Raw genomic sequence first — 26,989 nt, 5'->3', positions numbered from 1 at the left:
GGTATGGTAGTTCTCTTTGCTGTCATTTTTAATTTTACAACTTAAATGGGCAGGCAGCTCAGCACTACAAGGCTATTTGCTCATTCTGACCCCTCCCAGTGGGGGAAAAAAAAAAGGTAGAAATCATAGGCAGAGATAAAAGCTGTTTACTAAAACAGAGAAGGAAAGGAAAAGTAATGGTAAATTTATATATATTTACAGAATAAGTGAAGCACAGTGTAAGTGCTCACCACTCACTAACCAACCCTCTGCCAGTCCCCAGGCCTGCTGCCCCCAGTTTTACACACTTTGCATGACACCATATGTTATGGAATACCTGTTTGGACTGTTAAGATCAGTTGTCCTGGTTGTGTCATTCTTCCTCCCCTCCTTGTGCACCTCCAGCTCCCCACTGGCTGGGCAGCATGTGAAGTTAAAACATCTTTGACTCTGTGCAGCACTGCTCAGCAACAAATTAACAAAAACATCAGTTTGTTATCAATATTGTTTTTACTAAAGTCAAAACATCACATCATATTGGACATTCTGAAGAAAATAAACTCTGTTGCAGCTGAGACTGGGACAGTTATGCATCATTTTCCAAAGCAAAAAGTACTGAGAAGGCAGTTGTTTGGTTTGAGCTGTCTCTCTGAGAGAAAAGAGGGGCTTGCTACTTCCCTTGGAGCAACAAAACAAAACTTTTGTGTTTGAGACAGTGGGCTGTGGAAAGGCAGCCACCGAGTTGAGGGAGCAACCCTATATGAAAGACTATGAAGCAAACATGATCAGGCCAGTGGTGACAGAAGATCTGTTTAAAAAAACATTTCCAAGTTTCGCATCCTCTGAGCTCTCTGCATTTGTAATATGTCAGAAAGTTTTCTACGCTGGCTTATGTTCTGAGAGGATTCAACTCTGTGGTTTTCAAGAATCCAGGGGTCTTGCAGATAGTTAAATCAAGGAAGGCACAGGTCAAACAAATCCATTCCATTTTTTGCAATTAGCTTGTCTGTTGTCTAATATATTGGCACACTAATCACTTTCTAGATAGAATCTTAAGATTTTTAAATCCTATTCCTCATATAATAAGCATAAAAGGAGTCTGGTGACTAGAGTGCAAATACACTTTTTGAAATTATTCAAACATACTTTCAGATCTTCAATAGCAAAACTCTAACTCTTATCTAAGATGACCGTGGAGCTGGGCAAAATCAGGTTTTATTCTTGAGAAGATGACTATGCATGTTTTTTTTCCTCTTAGTTGGCTGAAAATATAATTTTTAAAGCTGATTTAATTCCTCAAATACATGAATTAAGACAGACAATTCTAGAAGTGAAATTTACTTATTAAAATATAATGCTGCTTATTAAGAGTGAATCACTTTAATATTGCACATATTTAGAGACAACATTAGACTTCTTGCTGATGTGGATTATTTCCATTTCATTCGTTATCTAGATACTGCTCAGAAATATTTACTGTTTCTGATGGAGTGATGAAACTCCTTCCATAAGTTCTAGTCATTATTTCTTAAATGTTTGCAGGTACATGTCAGTGTGGCAGGTGTAAATGCATAAACTCAGGAGGAAGTGGACTGGTCTATGGTAAATTTTGTGAATGTGATGACAGGGAATGCATAGATGATGAAACCGAAGAGATTTGTACAGGTATGTGTTTCATTTACTACGTTAAGAATGGTGAAGATGAAGGTAGTTTGTTATAAAATTATTTAATGAATTTAAAACATGTTTTTCTTGAATATATGAATTAAAGCAAAAAAAAAAAAAACTACTGGTAACAAATTTCAGTTTAGAATTTCAGATTCAAAAATGGGCTAAAGAGGAATTGAGAGAAGGAAGAAGTCCTTTGACATCTTTCTCTTTCTGAAGGAGATAATTTACTGGAGTACTTCACACCTTACTGCAGCTGTCTTTGGTAGAAAATAAGTAACATGAATCTTTTCATGTGACGCAGATGACCGTAAGAGGGAAAGTCAGGGAAAAAAAAACCAAGAAAAATAGAAAAACATTATTATGAATTTGGGGCAAGAAAGCAAAATTTAGAAAGGAATGAGAATGAATGTGAGATGAGAGCTCAGAAGCAATTCAGGAGGTAAAACGTGAAAGGAACAAATGAAGAAAATCTTCATCTGTGGTAGAAAACACAAGAGAATAGGATGAACTCTGCTGTGAGAAGTGCAAATAAAATTCATATTGTGCTTTCATTTCATTATAAATTAGGAACCTAGCAATTAAATACCATGTAAAACGCACCATTTCTAGCACTGGAAATGCTGTTGCATATGTTAATAGGGAGATTTGTTCTTGAAATGAAAGTTGCTACAAATATTTTACAAGCTATACATATGCAGTGTCTGTGTGCATATGGCTGTACCCAGAACACCACTTAGAATATTCATTCTCTGATAATAATGTATGCTCTGCACGTGTGCGTGTGTAAAAAGGCAGACTAATTGAATATAAAATCTTTATCTGTCTTAATGCTTACATAGAGAACAAAATAATGGTATTTAATTATGTGCCCTTTATGGGAGCAAGAACTACATTTTTTCCCCATGGGATTAGGTACGGATTGTAAATGGAAGTGAGTATGTAGAATGGTCCTCTAAAGTCCGTACCTATGAGCAGAGGAACTGTAATTACCTGAAATAAAATGAGTGAAAGGCAATAGTATTTAAGTGCTAATGATCCAGCTTATATTTATTTGCTTGTAAAAAATGGATATGGTACCAACTGTGATACAAATTCATCACTTAGTTCCAGTAAATTCTCCTGCAGTTTTTGTAAGCTTTTATCTCCGTCTGCGTTGCTGCTGATTGACCTTGTTAGGCTTTTCTTAGTATTTTCTTTCACCTTGTTTCATCCACTGGCATCATGTTCCAAAACAGAACATATGCATGTCTTAAGAAAATTAGTTTTATGTTATAAAGATATCAAAGTATGTTGATGTACACAGACAAAAAGGTCGGTATAATTCATCGGCACATAAAACTTTTATACTTTATTTGGAAATTTACAAAATAAAAATCAAATAAAAATAATTAAAAAATAGGTACCCTTTACTTGCTTATGTTGTTGTAAGATTAAAAGTTTATACACTTAGTGTATGAATGCTAGATTTTGCTTTGCTTTCTAAGATGAACCTCTCGAGCACATAAACAATGTATTTAATTAGAAAAAAATTGGATAGCACATGACCTGAAAGATCAAAGGCACATAGTTTTATAGCAAAGAAAAAAACAGACCCTTCCCCCATGTCTAGTTATGGTTTCTTTCTCACACTTGGATGTTTATTTTAATATCTTTTATCCATCCTTTCCTTCCACAGGATTTCCATCATAGTAATAATTCAGGTTTATTTATAAAGTAAAAAAGAAATGGTGTTCCAACTCAGGCAAACGTTACTTATCTATCAGTGGTCCCTGGTTGATCCCATACAGAGAGTAAACCTAATCGGTGCCTGTTCTGCTTTCCTACTGTGTGCAGCACCTACTTAGTTGCTATGTACTCTTTATTTCCCTCGAAGCATTCTGGCTATAGGAAGGTCTTGAGGACTGCGATTGCCTTCAAAAAGACAAACTGAGGAGGAATCAAGCTAATAAATTATCAGAAGTTTATATTTATACACATATTTTTAAGGCCTGCAGCTGTGAGCTGGAATTTTATCCTGGAAAAGCTTCCAGTGGAAATCTTAGATATGGATAACATGCATTTTAAGCTTTGCACAAGTGGGCTGTATTTTTAATCAAAGCATTTTTTTAGGCAAGGCACAGTTACAACAACATATCAAGCTTCTCATTGAATTTTTCGGCCACTTGGTTGTTTCTGCTTCACTAAGTATTTGAAGCTATACAATTTTTGGAATGAAGTTGCAGCAATTTTTTCATAAAGTTTTAGCAAATTAAGTTCTGATCCTGATCCTTTTGTCTCTAAGGCTATATGCTCTAATGAAGCAACTTTATCTTCAGTCAAGAGCAAGTGATAGAGTCAAATTGTATTATTTAATTCATATGTGGGGACATATAACTGTGAGTGAAAGATGAAGCAGGGATGTTTTAATCTTCAAGAATTGCCAGAAACTTAATTCACTCCATCATTTTTTCCCTTTTCTTGTCTGCTGTTTGAGAACAACCTATTTATAATATGTAGTGTTATAAACTGTATTGATTGCTTAGTTATGTGAGTATTCTATTATTGTTTCATGTCACCTAACAATTGTAGCAAAAATTCTATGTACAATTCCAAAAACAGGAAAAAAATGTATCCCAGTGTTCTAAATTTAATCTATGATAGTTAATGATTACATATATATCAGCTGACTGTATTCTGAAGGAGACAACAAGGTCTACTACACTTAACACACTTGAGAGAAAAAAGAACAAGATACTGACTTGATCCTGTGTCCTTCTAGTAAAGAAATTAACGTATAACTTTAAGATTAGTAGGAGTTGCAGCAACTGAACTTAAATGGTGGGATTTTTTTTTTTTTTTTTTTTTTTTTGTCATTGAGATGTGTGGTAGCAGTGCTTTAGTGAAATAAAATGTTTGGTAGCCTGTTTCATGAAGTCTTAGATGACACATGTAACTTCCCAGGATAGAAGGAGTTTGTTAAAAATGCTTTTGAACACTTAAAACATTCATTTTACTAATTCTTATCTTTCATGATCTGATTTATCCATCTTCAAAAATACTGTTGCTAGGTAAAAAGAGAAGACACATACAGTGCAGAGTTTGAAGTAAATCAGTTTTACAGTCTCTTTTGGAATTATCTGAAGAGTTGAAAACAAAGAGGGCTTTGTTAGATAGGTACAATATTGTGGACAATTGTGTCCCAACTTAATATTAAAAGATCTGCTTAACTTTTAACTGTTGCATTTGCTGTCTTTAGAATTTACCTATAAAAAACGATTACAAATACAAAAAAAAAAAGAAAGTCTTTTTCTCAGTGTTTACTGATAAAAGATCTGTGATTATATGAAAATATGCTCTGCTGTAGACATGCTGAAAAGTATAGAGCAGGTATCTTTTGTTTTACTTGAAGTAGACGCGTAGTCTACAAATTGTTTCTATTCTGAGTCCAGCAATAAAAGTTTTTAGAAGTAAAAATATCAAAACAGTTACATTGCTTATCCTTCTTATGAACTTGCCTCTTTCTCACTGTATAAAATTTGTTTTGGGTTAAGGCCATGGACAGTGTTACTGTGGAAACTGTTACTGTGAGGCTGGTTGGCATGGAGATAAATGTGAATTCCAGTGTGACATCACCCCTTGGGAGATCAAGAAAAGATGCACATCTCCAGATGGCAAAATCTGCAGTAATAGAGGTGTGTCATTCATGCATTTCTTTTACACATATTCATACAAGTTGCTTTTGTTATAAAATATATACTTACTGCCATAGGACGTAGGTCATGTTTGTTGACGATTTCTAGTTTGTTCTCACTTATTTAAATCTGAGCATGTATTTCCAACTGAGTGGCTGGATATCTGTGTTTCAAGATAAACTTGTATCTATGCATTCATTTTTAGATGAAGCTAACCCAAGACGATAAAGTTCTTTTCATACTTTGTTTCTGTAGTAAGACTGAGCAGAAAAATTTCTCAGTGCACCAGCTCTGGTGGGAGACTCTTCCTGCTAAATCAAATATTAACATACTTGTCTTTGAATGGATCAGTGCTATAAACAACAGAACAATATGCCAATCTTCTCTTTAAGAACAATAAGGACACACAACTTGAGAAAACAAAGACACAAGCCCATTTTTTTTTTTTCCCCAATGCTACTTGAAAGAGCAACAAAGAAGTGTGCAGTAACGGTTCTGTGGAACACATATGGAGTTGGAAGGGTAGATTTGGCACAATATATTTCTAAGTTAGATTTTCTTTGCATCAAGTCCCAGAATTCTAATTTTTGTCTATAATTCTGTTTAATTCTGATTTTTGAAAGCAAAAACGACAGCAACAAAAATAGAACAAAATAAGATTAGTATATACCTGCTACTATATTTGGCTTTTTTGAGGGAAGAGTTAAAAGAGCATGTTATTGTTTGTTTATATAATAGAGAATAAAAGTAGAAGATAAGTTTGTCTCATTGATACTTCTCTTAAAAAATCTTTACTGACAAAACCTCCTATAATATGAACTTCTAATTATCCTGAGTGCATTTAGAAAATTCTTTTCTCTGAAACATGAGGAAATTGAGATTGGCTAACATACTGAGGTCATGTAAGCTCATTTAGTCTTGTGACTAAAAAAAAAAAATATGTATTTCTGGACAAAATAAACACAGAAATGTTTCAGATTCTATTTGCATCAGGAAAATAATTTCTAGTCAAATGAAATCTGAAATTAGAACAATGACATTTTAATGCACAAGTATTTCTTTACATTTACATTTTACGTGGGAGAAATGAAGGTGAATAGTCTAGTAGCATTCTGAAAAGCTGCAAACTTCTATTAAAAATACATTAATGTGATATTTATATATTTTTCATCTGTTTTTGGTTTTATCCATATTAAAAATATATATATGTAGGCTTTTGACTACATAAAGTTGCTTTCCAGTGTTCCTACTCTCTTTAATCCTATTTACCTAGATTTCTGTGCTGACAAACGCTGTGATATAGGTACAGTTCATCTTGTCTTGCTCATTCTAAACTTAAATATTGAAACGTGTCTCACTGTTTAGCTTACCTCAGTGCTAAAATGGGTAAATTATTTGTATCTCTTCACCAATCATCTAGTCAACCGTCAGAGAACAGATGCAAACTTCAGATTTTTTAAACTTTGAAGGGATGGTGCTTTGCATTCTGATATCCAAGACATTTGATCCAAATTCACTTTGAAGTTGTTTCTGTGAGAATAAATCACTCTCCAGAAGTATTTATTCAATTTTTTTTTTTTATTTTTTTTTCTTTTTCTCCCTCCTTCAGTAAGGTCACTGAATTGTGAAATTATCAATACTCTGATGCAAATTTCTTGAAAGCTGTTCTGGTGGCATTAGCACTTGACAGGCTTCATATGACAGTCATTCATGCACAGTTGTGTAGTCCTTTTCTTTTTAGAGACAGCGCACATGTCGGCCATTCAATCACTCTGTCCTGTTCTTCTCAAACATATTATGTTGTTCAGACTAATCTGAATAAGAAGACAATGGCATTGGTGGAATAGCAGGAAAGTGTCGTTTCTGTCCAAGAAATGGACTGCACACATCTATACAGTTAGGCTGCTACTTCGTACCTGCTGACCTCTCAGCAAAATCATATTTAAAATTATGAATAAGGAAACTGTATGTGTGTTCTGACTTTACCTAAATCAGTATGTTCTTTCTCTGTATCAGTAAGGCTGTGCAGAAGAAGTATCTGTCATGTATAACATTTTCCTTCCTGTTGTGAACAACAGCGTGGGGCACTTGGGAAAAGTGAAAAAAGTATCATTTTCATGTAAATCTGTGCTTGTATTCTTGTTAGGTAAAGTTTTACTTCCCACTCAATTTCAGCTGGATTAAAATTTGGATTTTTTTTTCTAGTTTAAATGCTTATGCTTTCAAATCAACTATTTATCCAGTTTACCTAAGTCCAAATCTTTTAAATAGCATTGATTTATATTCTTATTAGTGTCAGGGCAAATTACTGTTGATGTCTTCTATTCTGTGTACTACATATTTTGTTGACTCCTAATGAGGATCTACGGCAAAGGCAAACTTGGAGCCAACTTGCCTGTATGAAGTATTACTACTAAGTAATAGAAAGTTGTAAATCATTGAGGTTGAATGAACAGTCATGGTTAACATTTGCAGTTTTGACATTACACTCCCATAAAAGCAAAATTTAACAGGTGAGAATTTTTGCAACAAAATTAATACTCTAAATTACTCAGGTAATTTTCCATCCCTGTCTCTCTTATTTTCTTTTTCATAGGCACATGTGTATGTGGGGAATGTACTTGTCATGATGTGGATCCAACTGGAGACTGGGGAGATATTCATGGAGACACTTGTGAGTGTGATGAAAGAAACTGCAAAGCAGTGTATGATAGATATTCTGATGACTTCTGTTCAGGTAAGAAAAATGTAACAAAGAATTTATGTGTATCTCTACAATAAAAGTCCACAAATGGCTTGATCCTGTTCCTCCTTTTCTCTTCAATTCTCATTTTCCCTAGTTTTAATTACAACAAGCTTCAGCTGTTTTTGTTTGTTTGTCTTAGAGGGGTGGCCTTTTTAACTCGAAGACATTATTCTGTAAAAAAAAATATTATTAAAACAGACATTTTTTTTTTTAATTTGAAATTTTTCTTAAGTTTTTTTTTTTTTTTTTTTTTTTTTTTTTTTTCCTCCATAAATATGAACTATTTTTAGGTGCACAATTCCTTTCTAATACTATTGTCTTCAATACAGTCTAAGATCAATTGGAGAATGTCTGAAACTTTAAAATGTATATCCTATATTGGGACAATTTAAATTTGATCTTATTTTATTTGTTATTGCATATCTAAATAAGAGAATATATGTCCAATTTGCAGCCAGTCAGTGGGTACACATGCAAGCAAGGAACAGAAATGGAGGCTTTGAACACTTTTCAAGGAAAACAAATAACTGAAGTAATGAAAAATTGTTATTGCGAGCTTAATAAGACCTGTAGCCCAGGGACTACTCTGACAACTTATAGAATGCTTGTTTCTATTTCTCCCTTTAAACTGATAAGTGAATATGTTTAATAAATGTAATATAAGGCAATATTGTTTCAAATATTGGTAGATGGAGATATGACAGAAATATTTATCTGATTTTCAAGAAAGAGCTGCATAGGCAAGTGCACATAAATCAGTGCTTTGAAGCCCTGTATCTGGTGAATGGCAGCTATATGAACAGTGTGAAGGAAGATCATAGAGTCATTGAGGGAAAGACCTTCAAAATCATTTAGTTAAGATCGTCAAGTTCAGTCACCAACCTGACCTACTAATTGCCAGCACTATACAATGTCATTTATTGCCACATCCACATGCCTCTTAAATATGTGCAGGGATGGAGACTCCAAACGTTTACCCAAGCAGCATATTTCAATATCTAACCACTCTTTCCACAAAGAAATTTTCTCCACTATTCAATCTTATCCTTCCCTAGTATAACTTGAAGCTACTGTCTTGCAAGTGAAATCCATAGTTTCCTGAGAGAAGAGGCTGACAATCTCCTTACTGCAGCCTCCTTTCAGACAGTTGTAGAGTATTGAAGTTACACCTTAGCTTCTTGTTCTCCAGACCAAACAATCCCAGTTCCCACATTTGCTCCAGATAGGTCTCATGGATTTAATCTGCAGTCACTTCTCATGAGAATAAATATTTCAGTTTGTGGCAAGAAATTTTTTTGCTAGTGCCCAAGTTTTCTCCATCTTGTACAAGGAAGCTTTTGTATAGTCAGAATACCACAGCTTTATGCAAAGGGCATTGGGCTCATCATGAAGGGAGCTGGGCAACTTGAGTTTACTTCATCAGGTTCTGCTAGCATTCAGATAGAGGAAATGAATTGGCTAGTCGGCATTTCAGGTTCAATTCTTAGGATGGCTCCATCTCTAACTACTAGGCTGTCACCCTTATTTAAAGAAACAATCCATAAAAGCTTTTGTTTTATTGATTGCTTTTCCTGAACTCAGTATGCATAGTGAAAGTTGCATTTATGTTGTTATGTTCAGACATGGCCCGGAAGAGTTGAGTTAGTTAAGGAGATTCCAAAACCACATTTCTCCTTATGGAGATGAGGATTGATTATGCTGAGAATTTTGTTATTTGCACATTGTTATATAGTAGAATGCAATAGGCTGAGACTTGGAATTGGTGTAGAATTGCTTGTATCAAGCAGATAACATTGATTGAAGTACATGAAAGATGTACTGGCACAGTACTTGGAGAATATGCTGCAACTGCTGTAAAAAAACAAACAAGATCAGAAAGGTAAGTGAAATATTGCTTTTGATGGCCCTATGTCTCCAGACAATGAGGTGCATATCTGTAAACTCCTTTACAAATTTTTTACATGAGAAGTCTGCGACAAGTGGCAGAACATCCCTTAAAAAAAACAAATGAAGGAAATACAGCTTAGATGACATGATATGCAAGTTACTGTGAGGAAAAAAAGTAGATATAGTGAGTTGATTGTATTTTTGCCAGACTGACTCTTTAATGAAACCAGAAACTTGATAGAGTTAATTTCATCATCAGGTTTTAATGCCTATCATCAGCTTGGAGGCTAATCTTTAGCTATATTCATTGCAAAGGTCACGGACAGTGTAATTGTGGAAAGTGTGACTGTAAAGAGGGATGGACAGGGAAGAAGTGTGAACATCCACGGTCTTGTCCATTGTCAGCTGAGGAAAGTGTGAAGAAATGCAAAGGAAATTCTAATTTACCTTGCTCTGGAAGAGGTAAGGACATTCTTGGTAGAATTTTCATGCTCTCAAATTATACTCCCAATAAAATAATTTTTACAGATATGTAAGATTACTAGTACTGACAAATGTGAACTTTCTTGGATCAGTGTGCATAAGTGAAACTTGCATAACTGTTCAGTTTTTAGAAGGAAGTAGAGAATATGAAGGTGGAAGGAAGGTTGGAACTAGATGATCTTTAAGATCCCTTCCAATCCACACTATTCTATGACTCTACAGTGAATGAACATTTGTTATGTGATTATTCAAGGAAGATTGGAAGATTGCTGCAGTTAAGTGTTGATAAAGGTATATTAAAAACATGAAGCTGTTCTTTTCAGTCTTTAATGGAACCAGTTTTCAGTCTGTGTAAAATGCTGTGGCTAATTTTCATCTGTCAAAGCGTGAAATGTGTTTCTCATAAATAGAAGAAAAAAAAAGTAAATATAACACTAACTTTTACTAGAACTTATAATTGAAGTTTTTACGAATTCTGCCCACTTAAGTATTTGCTGGGAAAGGTCTAAAGCTGGTCTTGAATTATTGTATTTGACCCTAAATGTGATTTCATTTGCAATTTCTTCTTCCACAAATATTATTTAACATAACCAGAAATTAGGCTGTCAAGCTAAGTTAGCACAGTAATAATCATATTTTTAATCTTCCTGTAAATGTGTAACAACTCATAAGTTAGTAAATGCAGCATTAACTATTTCCTAAAAGAAACACATAGCAGCAGTTGTTGCTTTCTTTTTCTTAATTAATTGTTCTAGAATTTTCCACAGGATTAAGTCACTCTACTATTGCTAAAAATTATCAAAGGGATTATTGGGTACAAATTAGTTGAAATGTGTACATCTGAACATTTTATTGTTTGTGAGTGCATTAGTTATAACTGAAAGAAACAAGACTGGAATTTATTACTTTTTGATATTTATGTTTTAATACAGACTGTTGTCCTGTTCTTATTGGATGCTGAATGTTTTTTTCCTCATTTGCTGCATTGTGTATGTTGAGCATTTGGAGATAGATACATGATTTGCATAACAAAGCCTGAAATATGTATTCTCAGTTTAAAAAAAAAAAAAAGCATCATGCACATTTAGTCAAATAACAGAGAAAAAAAGACCATCATAATGACAAGTTTAGTATGAATAAAAATTCAATTCATATTTTTCTGTTTGTTTTAAATTTTGAAAAAAATATTCTAAATATAGTTTCAAAAAATGCAATTTTAAAATGGAATTAGTTACCTTGATTCAATTCTATGAATCATTTTGTTTAGGGTATTAGAAGGGAAAAAGAGGAAGGTGATCATTTAGCTTAATCATCTGTATTTTGCTGTGTTTTGTGATTGTTTTGTTTTGTTTTTCTTTGTTGTTGTTGTTGTTGTTGTCCGTAAGCCCTTTAGGTTTTGTTTTGGTCTTTTTTTGACAGTGACCTTCCTGAATTCCCCTTTTTCCCACATTATTCTGAATATTAAAAAGAAAATAAATAAAAATTAAGTAAGTCCCTGTACAGCTGAAAGAATATATATGTTTAATTCCTATGAAAACTCATCATTCAGCCAGTATAGGCTGTATATATCAAGTACAATAAAAGATAAGGTTTTTATGTAACTTCCAATGCCTCAAACCCTTGACACAAAAACATGCAAATCCCAAACATGTATTCATGAAGAATATAGAGGATTTGTGGTTTTCTTTTTATTTTTTCTTTTTTTTTTAATTTATTTTTAATGGTTTGCCGCCTGTAAATATTGTTGGAGATTTTAAGGACTTGATCACTGGGAGCTTCATATTCTTTAAAATCGGAAAGTTATTTGCCGCATGTGACACCCAGATTTTGAGAATCTCATGTTCCCTTAACTATAAGTCACAGAACCTCAATAAGGAGAATAAAAGATAAAGGGAGATTAAAAATAAAAGCACTGTAAAAGAAAGCTTTCTAAAATAAATTGTTTAATGACTCACTTGCAAGAAAAACAAGCTGTTTGTGGGTTCTGGTCTGCATGCGGAGAGAGCAAAGAAGCTGCCCAGAATATACATGGTCTTTTATTTTTAAGTTGTTTTAAGTAGGTAGAACTAAGATTTATATTGATGTACTGAGGTCTAAGTGGGAATTCCTATACACTAAAATGATGCAATAAATGTAGGTTTTGAGAATACTAGCTAAGAGGTTTCTTCCTTTTTTTTAGTGATCTTGTAATTGTCACTTATCTTGAGTGAAGGCAGCCATACCGTGGCAATCATCCAAAGACAGATAAATGACAAATCTCTATATTGGTACTGTCTTTTGCCATTTTAATCTCCCTTCTATAACGGTTTTTATTTATTTTTCATATGGAGAGAATAAGACTATTTCTTTATCTATGAAATTTCCCTTTATGCTTGTGCTCTAGCATTGAACATCAGAAATACAATTCTTTTATTCTGAAAAATGTTATTTTTGCAAACTCTCTAAAGTCTCATTTTCAAAAGATTAATTTTATGATCTCATAAGTTATACAGCACTTTGAAAGTTTTTTGACCATTGTCATTTTTCAGTAACTTTGCTGTTTCTTCTCTACGTAGAGTTATGAATGGGTGACTGACTTAATGAAAGAGTAAGAAAGTTCCTCTAGGCATTACTACAGGCTCCTTATGACATGGGTGTCAAACCTTGTAGCTTACCTGGGCCACACTGAGTGAAAGGAATTGTTCTGGGTCACATATATGTAGGTCGCAATGGAAGTAATGCCTCCTATTTATTTCCATGGGAGCTACAACAGATACAAAGAGCACAATAACACTGTTTGATAGAACAACTTCTCAGCTGCAAAAAAAGCTATTTTTCAACACAGTCACCACAATGAGCTATGCACTTTCACCAGTGATGTATAAGAGCATGCATACTGCAGTAGTAAAAATCTGCAGCAGTAGAGGTGATCCAATGTCACTGTCGCCTCTGCTGAAATGCACCACCAACCACCTCACTGTGCTCGCATTCACTGTTTGGTCTTCATCAACGTTCAGTAAGCACTGAGGAATGTCAAGGGGTGCCATTTTTTCTGCATGAAGGAATTCAATGACAAACCTTTTCTTCATATGTACTTCGTTTCAGACAGCAGTTGGTCAGACTATCCCTCTGCTGTCATCTGTCACACAGCAACAAAACATAATGGAATGCTGATGGTCCTTTGCTGCCACACTAGTATTTCTTTCTGGCAACAGAGGGCTTGTAAAAATCTGATAAACAGTCAAATGTTTGAATTGGTCACCTGATTGTTACACCATGCATCCAATTTGAAAATTTGCAGTTCATGTATTTATGCTGATGGAATATGGAGTTGCAAATATATTAAAAAAAAAAAAAAAAAAAAAAAAGATTTTTTCAGCAGTATTGAAACCTATTCTCAGATTTCTTTATCACAACAGAAAGCACAGCTGCAGGTTTTTTGCTTTTCATGGAACAGTATTTAGCCAGCACATAAAAATATATACAGTTATTAGCCATTACTTGAGCTGGTTTAGGTTTGAACAACATTGATAGCACACTGACGGTTTCTTGCTGAGAGATGGGTGTGTGCCCAGGCCAAGTATATGTGATCTAAGGGCTGCTGGTTGAACATGCCTGCCTTATGGTAAACAGGATACCATCTCCTGAAGTCTAGAAACAAATCCTAGGGATAAGGGACACTAAGATAACCCCAAAGAATAGTGCTGCTGCTCACTGTGTGCTACAAATTCCTAATCATTTTTGGTTCATCCTGGTTTTACTGTTGTACATTCTGTGTTACTCTCAAACATAAGTCATCAAAGCCTTGGCTGACACAGCAAGTACTGTAAATTCTAATTGATTCTACTTCTACTGTGTTATGTAGAAGAAAAGAGAAGCTTTCATGCATCTAATTACATCTGTGTACCAACAGTAGTGAGTGGAAACTAGATACAGAAATATGCACTAAATAGCCTAAAAGCAGAGGGAACTATGCTGTTCTTTTCTGACCTTTGTGATGTTTTACAGGACTGGTCATAAATAGCATTCAGCTTGTAAATAATTTGGAGTTTTAGATCTTGAACTACTATAGCTTCATAGAAATATATGGAGGACATTGTTCAGTAGGTCCTCAACATTTTTGAACTTGTAGAAGCTGTAATATGGTAACACACAGCTGATTACCTCTCTGGCTCATAAATCCTTACACAGATGATGCTTTAGAAAGGCTGCTGTTGGAACATGCGAGATCATGGGAACTACTGTGCTTTTGACAATGGAGCCTTGTTTACCAAAATGTTATGACCTCACAGTTTCTTTTCTTCTGAGTGTAGATGTCAAAGACCTTGGGGTTCCTCGATGTCACTAAAACTAACAAAAAAAAAAATTGTATTTCTATTAAGTATCTATAGAAAAACAAGATTTTTAATAATTATTGCTTATTGAGTTGATAAAGAAAGGTGGTAGGGGAAGTTGCCATTTGAGTAATTCAATGTATATGTATGCTATATGTTATGTTATATATGACAGGATAGAGTTAGAGTAGAAAAGTAAACAGTCCTAAGGTAAAATCTGAGTTACCATCCCTGCTACTAGCTCTTTATTGCAGCCTCTTACTTTGCAAATTGTACTGTTAAATTGAAGTGCAAATTACTCTAATATACATCATCTCTGAATTTGGCCTGCTGTTTTCATTCATTTTGCATGACCTCTGCATTCTGAAGGAGGTCTTAATTAAAGCACTATAGTAGCCAATCTGGCAGCATGTTATGAACAAGAACAGAACTTAAATGCAAGTCATGAGTCCCAGTAAACATCTATATTTTTCATCTCATCAATTTTGAGACTAAGCTCTGTTATTCATTTGCACGCTTCAAGCAGAGAGGCACTCTTTCAATACTAGTACTTTAACGCCAGATGAGCTGTCATGACAGTGGTTGTTATACAATGTCATATACTCTTATGTACTGGACTGACATGCCAAAGTCCTCTTGTATAATCTGTTGATGTCAAAGAAAAAATTATGGGCAAATTTTGTTTGTTTGTTTTTTGAAGGAGGAGGAAAAGGTTTGTCTATAAGTAGTTCAGATCATTGATTTTAAACTGTTTTTCTGATTCGGGCTCTTCAGCTTCTTATGAACCTTTCTTCTTTATTAGAAACAAGATTCTAATGAAGCTGCCTTTACTTAGGAAAGTCAGTCTGGACATGCTAAGAATATTTTATCTTTTCCCATTTCCTTTTTTTTTAAATGCAATTGCCCTTTTGTAAGAATATTTTTTCAAGATCCCGATGCTGCACTGCTCCTCTAGAGAATACTGCTTATTTGTCAGTGACTCACCTTCAGCACTGGCTGCTATTCTTTTTGCCTTTTACCGTTGCCTTTTCAGGAGACAGGAAGTAGGGGCAGAGGAACCAAGGGAGGATTATAGGTCAAGAGAACATTTCATTTCTGCAGTGAACCCATTCTTACAGTGTTTATAGCTCAAAAATAAATACGTACTTCAGGAAGTACTTTATCTCCACTTAAGGGCTTTTTAAATCTGTTCTGGTGGAAGCAGGATGTGATGGAAGTCGCCAGTGTTTGAGATGTGTATGATATTACAAGAGTAAAGTGGTTCTCAAAAAAAAAAATTGTAATAGAATGTATGAATGTACTGAAGTTTCCCACTGGTTTTCAGAGTGGGAAGTATGAGAAGAGGCAAAGCACAGAGCAAAAGTAATATGTCTATTTTAGGATGACACTTAAGAATTAGGGCTGTGAAATAAAAGAAGCAGAATAATATTTATGACTGGCAGAGTAACTGCCATGGATGCCTCTTTGCAATGAAAATAACTTGACTTGCTCTTTTCCAATATAGCTTTTCTTGATTCAAATATCTTTCATTTTATTCTTGACTGTAAGAAAGACAGTGCAGGGCAAAATAAATTCTGCTGTTTTGATGGTTATGATATATGCAGGCATAATTATTTATATATGATATGATTATGTAATGACATGACTATATGAGTGTTTATTTATGTTGTTTATTGTGAGTAAGGATCAGAGAGCAGACTAACAAATGTTATGTGGTCTCTGCAGACCATGTGATCAAGAAAAGATCTAAATAAAGCCTTTTGCAGAGAGATGAAAGAAGTCTCAATATTGTTAGCTTTGTTACTTAGTGGCAAATTCAGTCACAGATGTATCTCCTGGATAATCAAGAGAGCACAACTCAAGTAATCCAAGAGATCTCTGGCCTAATCAAAAGACACATTCAAGACACGTGTAGGCCATCATGGAGGACATATTTTGCTGGACTTGTTACTGCTGAACAAGGATACAGGGATATGATGGCTGCTTACAGCACTGGCAGCAGACAGCAGTGGAGTTTAAAAGCATTGAAAAGAACTGAGAAAAATTGCAGTGCAGTGCAGGAGAGCTAATCTTCACTTCTTTAGGGAGCGACTTGACAGAACACTGTGCCCTGTAGGATAAAAGGGCTCAGTACAGACGGTGATATTCAGGACAGTCTTCTCAAAGTATGAATACAGTTTATTTTGGTCAAGTATGTATGAACTACTCTACATATCTGAGCTGGAGTATGAAAAGAAATAAGCAGAAGTATGAAACAAAGATAAATTACTTGGGAAAAACATATGCTGAGAAAGCAAGAATGGAGTTAGGAAAACCAAAACTCAGGTAGAGCTGGAGCAGCAAGAGACATGAAGCGCTGAAAGAAGTGTGTCTATGAACATATCAGCAAAAGGAAGACAAAGGAAGATGTGGGCATGCTGCTCAATGGATCAGGGACCTTAGTAACTAAGAGTTTGGAAAATACTGTGGTACTTTTTTCATGTTTGTAATTGGTAAGATCTGGCCTCCCAGGTTACTAGTAGCCTGCAACGTTGGCCACTCCAAAAATAATGTCTCCTATTTACTTCCATGGGAACTACAGCGTATACAAAGAGCACAATAACGCTATTCAACAGAGCAAATTCTCGTTACAAAACATGATTTTACAACACTGTCACTAGCATTAGCTATACATTTTTGCCAGTGATGAACAAGAGCCTGAACACCGCACTCAGCACCAGCATAAATGACACTTCACTGCCACCTCTGCTGAAATGCACTACCCACCATCTCGCTGTGCTCACATCCATTGTTTGATCTCCATAATTTTCAGAAAGTGTTGATGAACGCCAGTGGGTGCCATTTTTTCTGCATGGAGGAATTTGATTACTCCCCTTTGTTTCATATGCACTTTCATGTCAGATGTAATTTTGTCAGACTGCCCCTGTGCTGCCATCTATCACACGGCAACAAAATGTAATGGAATATTGGTAGGAAGATTCAACCTCTACTGCAGTATCACCAACATCCAACTCTGGCATAATGGGCCAACATAATAAAAGGGAAACTTAAGATTTCGGAACAGCTCCTTCCCTGAGGAAGGCACAGTTTGGGGGCATTCCAGTCAGCTGAATGTAAAGAAATTCATGGGACCAGATGGAATGAATATAAAGATGCTGAAGAATTTGGCCAATATCATTGTCAAGCTGTCCTCTTTCACCTATGAAAAACTTTGATAATGGGAGAAGGTTAATGATTATTGAAGAATTATGAAAATACATGGAACTACAGGTCATTTAGTTTAGCCTAACCTTTGCCTCTAGTAAGAAAGAAAACCTTCCTGGAAGCTATTTCCAAGTTTGTGAAGTATAAAATACTGTCTATAAGCTGAAAACATGGAGATTTACTGTGGACAGAAAATGCTTGAATAACCTGATCTCTTTCCATGATGAGTTGACTTCTGTGTGCATAAGAGGAAACCATGGATGTTGTATAACTTGACTTTAAGAAGGTCTTTGACATAGACTTCCAGAGCATCCTTATAGTCAAATTGATGAGATATGGGCTGGCTGAGTGGATTATTACATAGGTGGAAAATTGACTGGTCTGCTGTTCAGGAAGAATGATGATCATCAGAATAAACTCCCTCTGGTAAGCACTCTGGTAAATAACCCTCTCAGAAGCTAATATGGGGGCCAAGAATTGTTCAACATCTTAGTTAACCTGAGTTATGTGATAAAATGCACTGTAGGCAAGTTTATATATGACAGGAAATTGGGAATATAAGATAACACACTGAAGGTTGAAACTGATGTTCAATGGACCTGGACGTGCTTGAAATGACAGTCTGACAAGAATTTCAACAAGGATAAATGGGATATCCTATATCTGGGATGTAAAAAGGCTACACAGCATAAAACTGTGGACTATACTTATCACAGAATCACAGAATCACAGAATTGTAGGGGTTGGAAGGGACCTCCAGAGATCATCGAGTCCAACCCCCCTGCCAAAGCAGGTTCCCTACAGCAGGTCGCACAGGTAGGCATCCAGGCAGGTCTTGAACATCTCCAGAGAGGGAGACTCCACCACCTCCCTGGGCAGCCTGTTCCAGTGCTCCGTCTCCTCACTGTAAAGAAGTTCTTGCGCATATTTGCGCAGAACTTCCTATGCTGCAGTTTCCAGCCGTTTCCCCTTGTCCTGTCTCCACTCACCACTGAAAAGAGTCCATCCTCGCCATTCTGCCCCGCACACCTTAGATATTTATAGACCTGGATCAGGTCCCCTCTCAGCCTTCTTTTCTCAAGGCTGAACAGACCCAGTTCACTCAGCCTTTCTTCATAGAGGAGATGCTCCAGGCCCCTCACCATTTTTGTGGCCCTCCGCTGGACTCTTTCCAAGAGATCCCTGTCTTTTTTGTACTGGGGAGCGCAGAACTGGATGCAGTACTCCAGATGAGGCCTTACCAGGGCAGAGTAGAGGGGGAGGATCACCTCCCTCGCCCTGCTGGCCACGCTCTTTTTAATGCACCCCAGGATGCCATTGGCCTTTTTGGCCACAAGGGCACACTGCTGGCTCATGGCCAACCTGTCGTCCACCAGGACACCCAGGTCCCTCTCCACAGAGCTCCCCTCCAGATAGAAGTTTGGGCTATTTGCCTCTCAGATACCCTTTCAACATTTTGTATATTTGATTATATCGGTCTATGGTACAACATGTGTACTAGATGTCTTGTGATCAGTCAGCCTTGATTTCTTGTGCAATATTGAAGGGGTTAGGATAAAACTGTGTAACTGTCCATTTTATGGAATGTTTTGTTTCTAAGTACATCTTCTTGCTGTTTTTAAAGCCTGTATGCTTAGAAGAGTAGAAGCAATTCCTTAGAGTAACTAGAGTAACACCTAACATGAGCATGGATCAATTACAAAATTTAAAAAGTAATCAGTTGGCTTTTTCATATGTCAGTCTTATTCATCATATTAATGATCATTAAATCACAGCGTGTAGCTTCATCTATCAGGAAACAGGAGCAAAATAAATGACCCATGCACAGATTATTGGCAGACATCCTGTTTCAGAATTTTGAAAGCTGGAATACTTGGTGTAGTTCAGCCTCACATTCTTTCTGCTTAGTGGTTAGAAAAGTAAAGGTGTACTATCTTGATTTTTTCATTCTTTCAGCTTGGCTATGGTTTTACTCTTTACTCTCTGACAACTCCAAAAATAAAAAAAATAAAAAAAAAATAAATCATTGTAATGATTAATTGGCAACTGTTTAGAGATTTGTGCCTCCATAGGTGAAAAGGGAGACAAAATACAGCAGTACATCTTTGTGCCTGGTGGCTCAAACTGCACAAGCTCCCTAGCAAGTTGGCTTGCATGTTTTTGAACCACATGCCTTTTGGCATGTGTGTAGAATCATGTGTTTGTTCATTTTTCCTTTAACTTCTCATGGAACAATGCATTTTTTTTCTGATGGCTGTAAGCATTATCCCATGAAATGTCCCCCTAATTCTCTCAGTCAGTGCTTCTGAAATGCTACAGTCTTTGGACACATTAAATATTTCCTCTTGTATATGAAATGGTCTTCCTTGTTCTTGTTCATTTCCTTGACTGTAATTTTTCCTCCTGCAAAAGAAGAAGACCTCTTTCACCTGTGAAAGATGTCTGTGAAAGAAAGGCCTTCAATCTGATAGCTGTCTTCTGTACACAATCTCTTCTGTAGTCCAGACTTGTTGAGTGATTTTAGCCTATATCTTTCAATTTCCGATTGGTGGAATTCTGCTTTTTTTCTAAACAGTGTATTTTCTGACATAGATGATAATTTTTGTTCAGGGACCTCTTTTACTTCAAACTGTTGGACCTTGTCTAGACCAACAGTACGTCAACACCTTTGGTGGACTGTATGTGCTAGTAGAGTCTAGAAAATCAATGGATTATGAATGCTAGATAGAAGAACTGCATATTTTGAAGTACAATAGTCAGTGGTTTGCAGAAAAATTTCATTAATTTCTGCTGAAGAATGCCTAAGAAACATCAAATGTTCTTGTCCTTTTAATATACCAGCATTGTTTGTAAGAATAAGCTATAACATAAGCTATTTGCTCTGGTCTGAGAAGTTAGAATCAATTAAAATTAATAATAATTTTAAAAGTAGATTAGAATTTTACTGTTTCAAAATTGTCATTCTGTCTTGATTCACTTCAAAAATGACTTCTTATCTAAACTGAAGACAAGATTTATCAATGTCTTGAATATTTCCAGAAATATGGGGATGATTCACACTGCAGACAAAGTTACTCACCGTAATATGCAAGGTCAATTGTCTGAAGGAATGTTTGTGCAATGTGAATAGCACAACAGGGACATGCAGGTTCATCTTGCATTTTTAGAAACATAGCAGGTGTTTGAAACAAAAGTGCCTATAAATATCATCTCTCTGATAGCTTTGATGCATGCAGTATTTGTGTTTTTTCACAGTAACAGGAGATATTTCAAAAGAATCTCTGTTTAAATTAAAAAGAAAAAAAGGAAAAAAGAAAAAAGAAAAAAGAAAAAAAGAAAAAAGGAAAAAGAGAAAAGAGAAAAGGAAAAAGAAAAAAGGAAAAAGAAAAAAGAAAAAAGAAATTGATATGTTTATGTGTGAGAGCTGATTAGATTTCACAGCTTGTTGACCTGTAAAAAATCTGACTGTAAGTCATGAGATTACTTATATCCACAAAATTTGAAAAGAAGATCTGTATTGTCCAAAATTTTTGGAATAATAAGTGTATGTATACTGTAACATCTCAGTGAGTCAGATTTCATTTGAAAATGAAGAGCTGTCTGATGTATGCACACTAGTGCATTTCTGTTTACCTGTGCATAGGTAAAACTAAAGTCAAGTCCTCATGTTAAACATATGTTAGCTATTGTAAATACAGTAGAATATTCTAGATGAGTTTTATCTCTGAAATTTATCTAGACATCCAAGTCTGAGATATTTCAGCCTTTGTTTTCAGTGGAAAGAGAATACCTTCAGATTGGAGGCAATATTTCCATTTATTTTATATTTCTGAGTTGTTAAAGATGAATTGTCATTGTTTCTGCTTTTCCCCATGTCCTTAATGAGAGTGACTATCAGGCTAACCTTTAGACGCCTTCATCTGTGTTCTATAAATCTCACCAGTTTCTGAAATCATCTACCCCAACTATAATGTTGTATTACACTATAAATAAAATTAATAGATATCTACGTGGGCTGGGGCAAACTACCTCTGCTGTTGATAACCAGATATGAGCCCTTGTTCTGAATCTGTTATTGTAGTTTATGACTGCCTCAAGCTGCCTTAGCCAGTGATGTCTAGACTAGAAAATTAAACAGCGCTATGGATCATCCCCAGATACTGCAGCTTGCTTGCCTGTAATGTCAAATGGTTAGAACAGTAGCTGGTCTACTTCTGCTGTGCCAGCTAGTAGCCTTTCCAAACAATTCCTGCTTATAGTTCAGGAATTAGTGTGGGCTATTGACTGACTTCATTCACAATCACATTCAAGCAGAATGGATGAGGCTACCTTTGAGAAAGAGAGCTTGGCAGTACGGATGCCAGTTCTTCCGTGCCAAATGGCCCTGGAGACAGGGAATATTTCCAATCCTGTTTAACTGACTACTAAAGAGATATCTATCAAATACTGTGGTGTTGTTATAACAAAGAAGACTGACCTCCTTTCTGCACTGTGGTTGGTAGGATATCTGTGGAGCCCACAGGAAAAGATGAAAAAGAAAAGAAGCCTGTGCAACTTTCCAAAAACTCACTGCAGCTATTACCTGCTCTGTGCCTTCTCCAAGATAGCAGCTTGTGTAAAACAAATGGATCAGTGCTGTCTCGAAATTTATTTTGCATAGTGTAACAGAAAACTAATAGATTCCCGGGTTGACTGAGTAGTTTGTTTTCTTCTTTTTATTCTTCTTTTATGAAAATTTTCACTTAAAAATATTGTAAGAAAAAGTCAAATGGAAGCAGTCTTTTGAGCTGAGTCATAGAATCATAGAATCATAGAACCATGGAATCACAGAATCATAGAATCATAGAATTGCAGAATGGTCTGGGTTGAAAAGGACCTCAAAAATAATCTAGTTTCAACCCTCCCCTGGGCTATGTCCAGAGTCACCAACCACTAGACCAGGCTGCCCAGAGCAAAATCCAGCCTGGTCTTAAATGCTTCCAGGAATGGGGCATCCACAACCTCTCTGGGCAACCTGAAAATTATAATGAATCAAAATGGTTCGGGTTTCTGGTGAATGCTATAGGACAACTTGCTTTTCATTATCTGCATTTCGGAAAGGAAGGCTGAAATGTGTGCTGTGACTTCAGAAACCCAAATTCTCATAACGTGAAAACACAACCTTCTCTCAGCCACACAATTTTCTTAACCAGGTTTATAGTACACAAGATTCCAGATTGATCAGTATTTATCTGCTCTTCCATCTCATAGTTTTCTGTTCATAACATTTGTGCTTTTTCTTCAGGTATTTTGCATGTCATATTCATGGTGCAAGTAATTATGGAATTATTCTTTTCCTATAGTAACTGCTTATCATTAGAGTAAATTACAAGTTTATAGGTACAAAGATTAAAAAGCATTTTGTGTTCTTTTATGGAGAAAGGTATTAAAAAACTAAGCAAACTTTATTTCTCTGACAGGCAAAAATAATCTATCAACTTTGCATCAATAGCTATGTTCTGGTCTAGCTAAATTCTAACTGATAAATTAGACATAGGGGTATTTTGTGAAAGTCAGATTGCCACAGAGTTAATTTATAGTCAGTGAATCTCATTCTCCAAGTATGTAGGCTTTCCTGTCAGGAAAAGAAGTAGAACATTTTTTTTTAGTATTTTTAAGAAGTTAAGGCATTTAGCATGTGCCAAATTTAAATCAACATGATTTGATATTTAAGCTGATTTTTTGCTTTACTACTTTTTGAGGTTACAAAGGTGAACAGAGATCAGCGTTACTATTTATAAGGAAAAAAAATACAAAGAAATAACACTGATTTGGAAAAACATGTAACATTTGATTAACTTTTTTTTCTGAAGAAACTAAAAGGAAAATGTTGTGAGTTGCTGCTAAGTAATCACTATCTTTGAAAAGATTTTCTTTAAAGAAACAGGTCTCTAATGTTTTAAAAGTTTATTGAACACCTATTGGAAAAAATCAGCAACATTTTTTAGACAAAAAGTCCTTCCCAATTATTTTGTTTCTTGTGGTAGTATAAACCATTGCTTTCTTGCTTTGAGTAGAAAAATGAAATAAGAGTGTGAGCTCCAAAAATAGGGGGAGATTTGAAGTATTTCCCTACTTTTAAATACTTCTGCAGAGATCAGTATACTATGAGAGCTGAGTACAACCTAGAACAAATATTTTCAGTGGAAGCAGCAACTAAGGAGAAATGAAATTGGGGAAAATATTTAGGCTGTATTTGGGAGTTTTTTGTAGTTACCAATGGGTAATGGGTAACTATAATTAGCAAGTAGGAACCTAAATATTTTCTGAAGTATCTGTTGGACATAAAAATAAACATCTGTATGAAACCTTGGAAAATAGTCAGAAGGTATAATTATTTTCTGTATCTTATAGTTGGAGGAGACTGGTTCAAAGTTCAAAGACAGTTCACAGTCCAGAATTGAGTCTAAAAGCCAGCCCTTGTGCCGAGAGTCTTAACAAAGTCTTCCAAGTCAAAATATTGGTTTTCACAAAGAGGAACTAGAAATTGATGTAATTTATTACCTCATATTTGGTTCCTGAATATCATTATTGCGTTTCTACTACAGGAACTGCTACGGCTTTTCTTAGTAAGAACAATTACTTCAAATGTTCTCCCCTTTCTTTACCACCTTCATTTCTTTAGTGCTCAAAATGCTTTCAGTAGACAGCTTTGTCACTCCTGTTAGGAAAATTATTTTATGCCACACATATTTGTCTTTGTCTATGTTCTTTTTACTTTCTCATATAAATCATACTTCAGAGAACAAATAAAGCAAGACGTGACCTGAAAACCTACGTACTTTAGATCAAATAATAAATTCAGTGAAATTTACTGAAATTTCAGCTCTCAGGTTCTGAAATTGAAAGCTTAATGTTGGGTAAAGCAAAACAGAACAACTATCTTACTACAGAGGTTTTCGGAAAGACAGGTGTATACCAGATCCAATAAATTGCTGCCATGAAAATAATTTCTCTGTCTCCATCTGCCAGCTCTGAGACATGCAATTGGAGAAGGACAGACAAATGAGTTACTAAACATCAATGATTTTACTTCATTTATGTATTTTTCTATTTATGTATCTATTTATTTATTTATCTGTTTATTTATCTATCTATTCCCTTATTGCTTTGCACTTTTGCACTGATCATAGACATGGTTTTAAAGCCCAAATTCCTGATTCTTCTTTTTTTTTTTTTTTTTTTTTTTTTTTTTTTTTTAATATGGAATACCATTAAATAAATTTATTGTATTTTTAATATAATAAATAATAATAAGATAACTGAGAACTACTTTTCTTGCTCATTATAAGTCACTTTTTTGTCCAAATATCTGCTTCAAATAGTCAATGCTTTACTCAGTGATCATTTTTGGAAAGTTGTATAATAGAAGACAGCATCAACTTCTGTATGTTTAATAGGTTCACGTTCCCTACTAATTTACTCATGAATCTTTCAAATGCATCTGCTGTCTATTTTGGATAGTCTAACTTAGGAGCTGTGCGTTTGGACTTAGCCTATACTAATGTCTTCTTGCTAAATATCCTTTTCTCCTCGTTTTGAAAGATGTTTATTTTGTAACTATGTTGGTATGTTTATAAAGTTGTGGAATGTACATACAAATGAAATCCTTCTTTCTAAACCAGTCACGAACTCATCCTTTTCCTTCCTAGTAGGGACATATTGCCAAACGTATTAGACAAAATGACTCATTAAAGAGAAAAATGGAATATGAAACCTCTTTTCAAATCTGAAGATTGTCTTCTTCAATGACCATTGGACTGTAGAGTAGATATTACAATAAAAGAAAGTCGCAACTTTTCCAGTTGTACCAACCTAAAGTGTTACTTATTACTATTGCCAGTAGATGGCATTGTTTATACTAACTACGTAACTAACAGTTTGAAACTTTTTTGTTGATGTTTTCTTTGGGCAGGGAGGGGGGGAGATGGGGAGGTTCACAGACACTCACTTTTCAAACTATTAGAATTCTCATGGAAGTCATGGAAGTTATCAGCTATTTTGAAATGGTTTGTCAAATTTCCTTATTTCCTTGGTTAAATAAAAGAGTTTATTTGGAAAATGAAGCAGTCATTTCAGATTCATGTAAGGAAGTAGCTCGAATAATGTATTAATTTTATTTTTTGTTAGAAGTGAAGAAGAGAAAAGAATTTTTCATTTTTAGAGGATAAGAAAGAATATTTAGTGAAAAACTTAACATTTAACATCACTGTTTTCATTCAATGAATATTATTTATGAGGTATTTGCTGTCCTTATTACTTACTGTTCACATCTCCTACAGACTTTTGACACAATCATTTTTTTTCTGTAGCAGATGTGGAATGACTTGTGGTAGTGCTAAGCTCACTAATCCTTCCTTCCTTCCTTCCTTCCTTCCTTCCTTCCTTCCTTCCTTCCTTCCTTCCTTCCTTCCTTCCTTCCTTCCTTCCTTCCTTCCTTCCTTCCTTCCTTCCTTCCTTCCTTCCTTCCTTCCTTCCTTCCTTCCTTCCTTCCTTCCTTCCTTCCTTCCTTCCTTCCTTCCTTCCTTCCTTCCTTCCTCTCTCCCTACTTCCCTCCCTCCTTTCCTCCTTACCTCCCTCCCTCCCATCTCCCTCTTTTCCTCCTTCTCTCTCTCCCTCCCTCCCTTCCTGTTGAATACTTAATCCAAAGCCCGAGGACATGTCTGTTAACTGCAGAACATTTTCCCCTATTTCAATGTATGGTAAAACAAGAGGGCTACTCACAAAGTAGGATACTTTGATGCACATTAACCTAAAGATTTTTAAAGCATCAGTAATAATGAAATCCACTACCTCTGCAATGATAAATGAGCCACTGAAGAGAGGGTATTTCAAGATCCCTTGCACTTCAAAATACATCTAGATTACTCTGCATAATCCAGATATTGATCCTTGTGGCTCTGTTGTGTGCTGAATATTTATTTCATAAGCATGATCAGTAAGTAGGAGCAAATGCACCTAAGGGTGTGTGCAGTAGAAGTATAAAAACTGGGATT

General features: G+C 35.3%; 1 protein-coding gene across 1 annotated transcript in view; it reads left to right on the top strand.

Annotated features, from left to right (window-relative positions):
• Positions 1 to 26,989, top strand: part of ITGBL1 (integrin subunit beta like 1) — a 127,336-nt gene that overhangs the window by 54,524 nt on the left and 45,823 nt on the right. Inside the window, exons 4-7 of the mRNA XM_052705938.1 lie at positions 1,522 to 1,644; positions 5,181 to 5,321; positions 7,918 to 8,058; positions 10,270 to 10,416. Coding sequence (XP_052561898.1) covers positions 1,522 to 1,644; positions 5,181 to 5,321; positions 7,918 to 8,058; positions 10,270 to 10,416 — 552 coding nt within the window. The remainder of the gene's footprint in view (positions 1 to 1,521; positions 1,645 to 5,180; positions 5,322 to 7,917; positions 8,059 to 10,269; positions 10,417 to 26,989) is intronic.

Source organism: Tympanuchus pallidicinctus, unplaced genomic scaffold (assembly GCF_026119805.1).
Source record: "Tympanuchus pallidicinctus isolate F22 unplaced genomic scaffold, pur_lepc_1.0 scaffold6, whole genome shotgun sequence".
Classification (NCBI taxonomy): Eukaryota; Metazoa; Chordata; class Aves; order Galliformes; family Phasianidae; genus Tympanuchus; species Tympanuchus pallidicinctus.
This window is presented reverse-complemented; position numbering and strand designations above follow the sequence as displayed.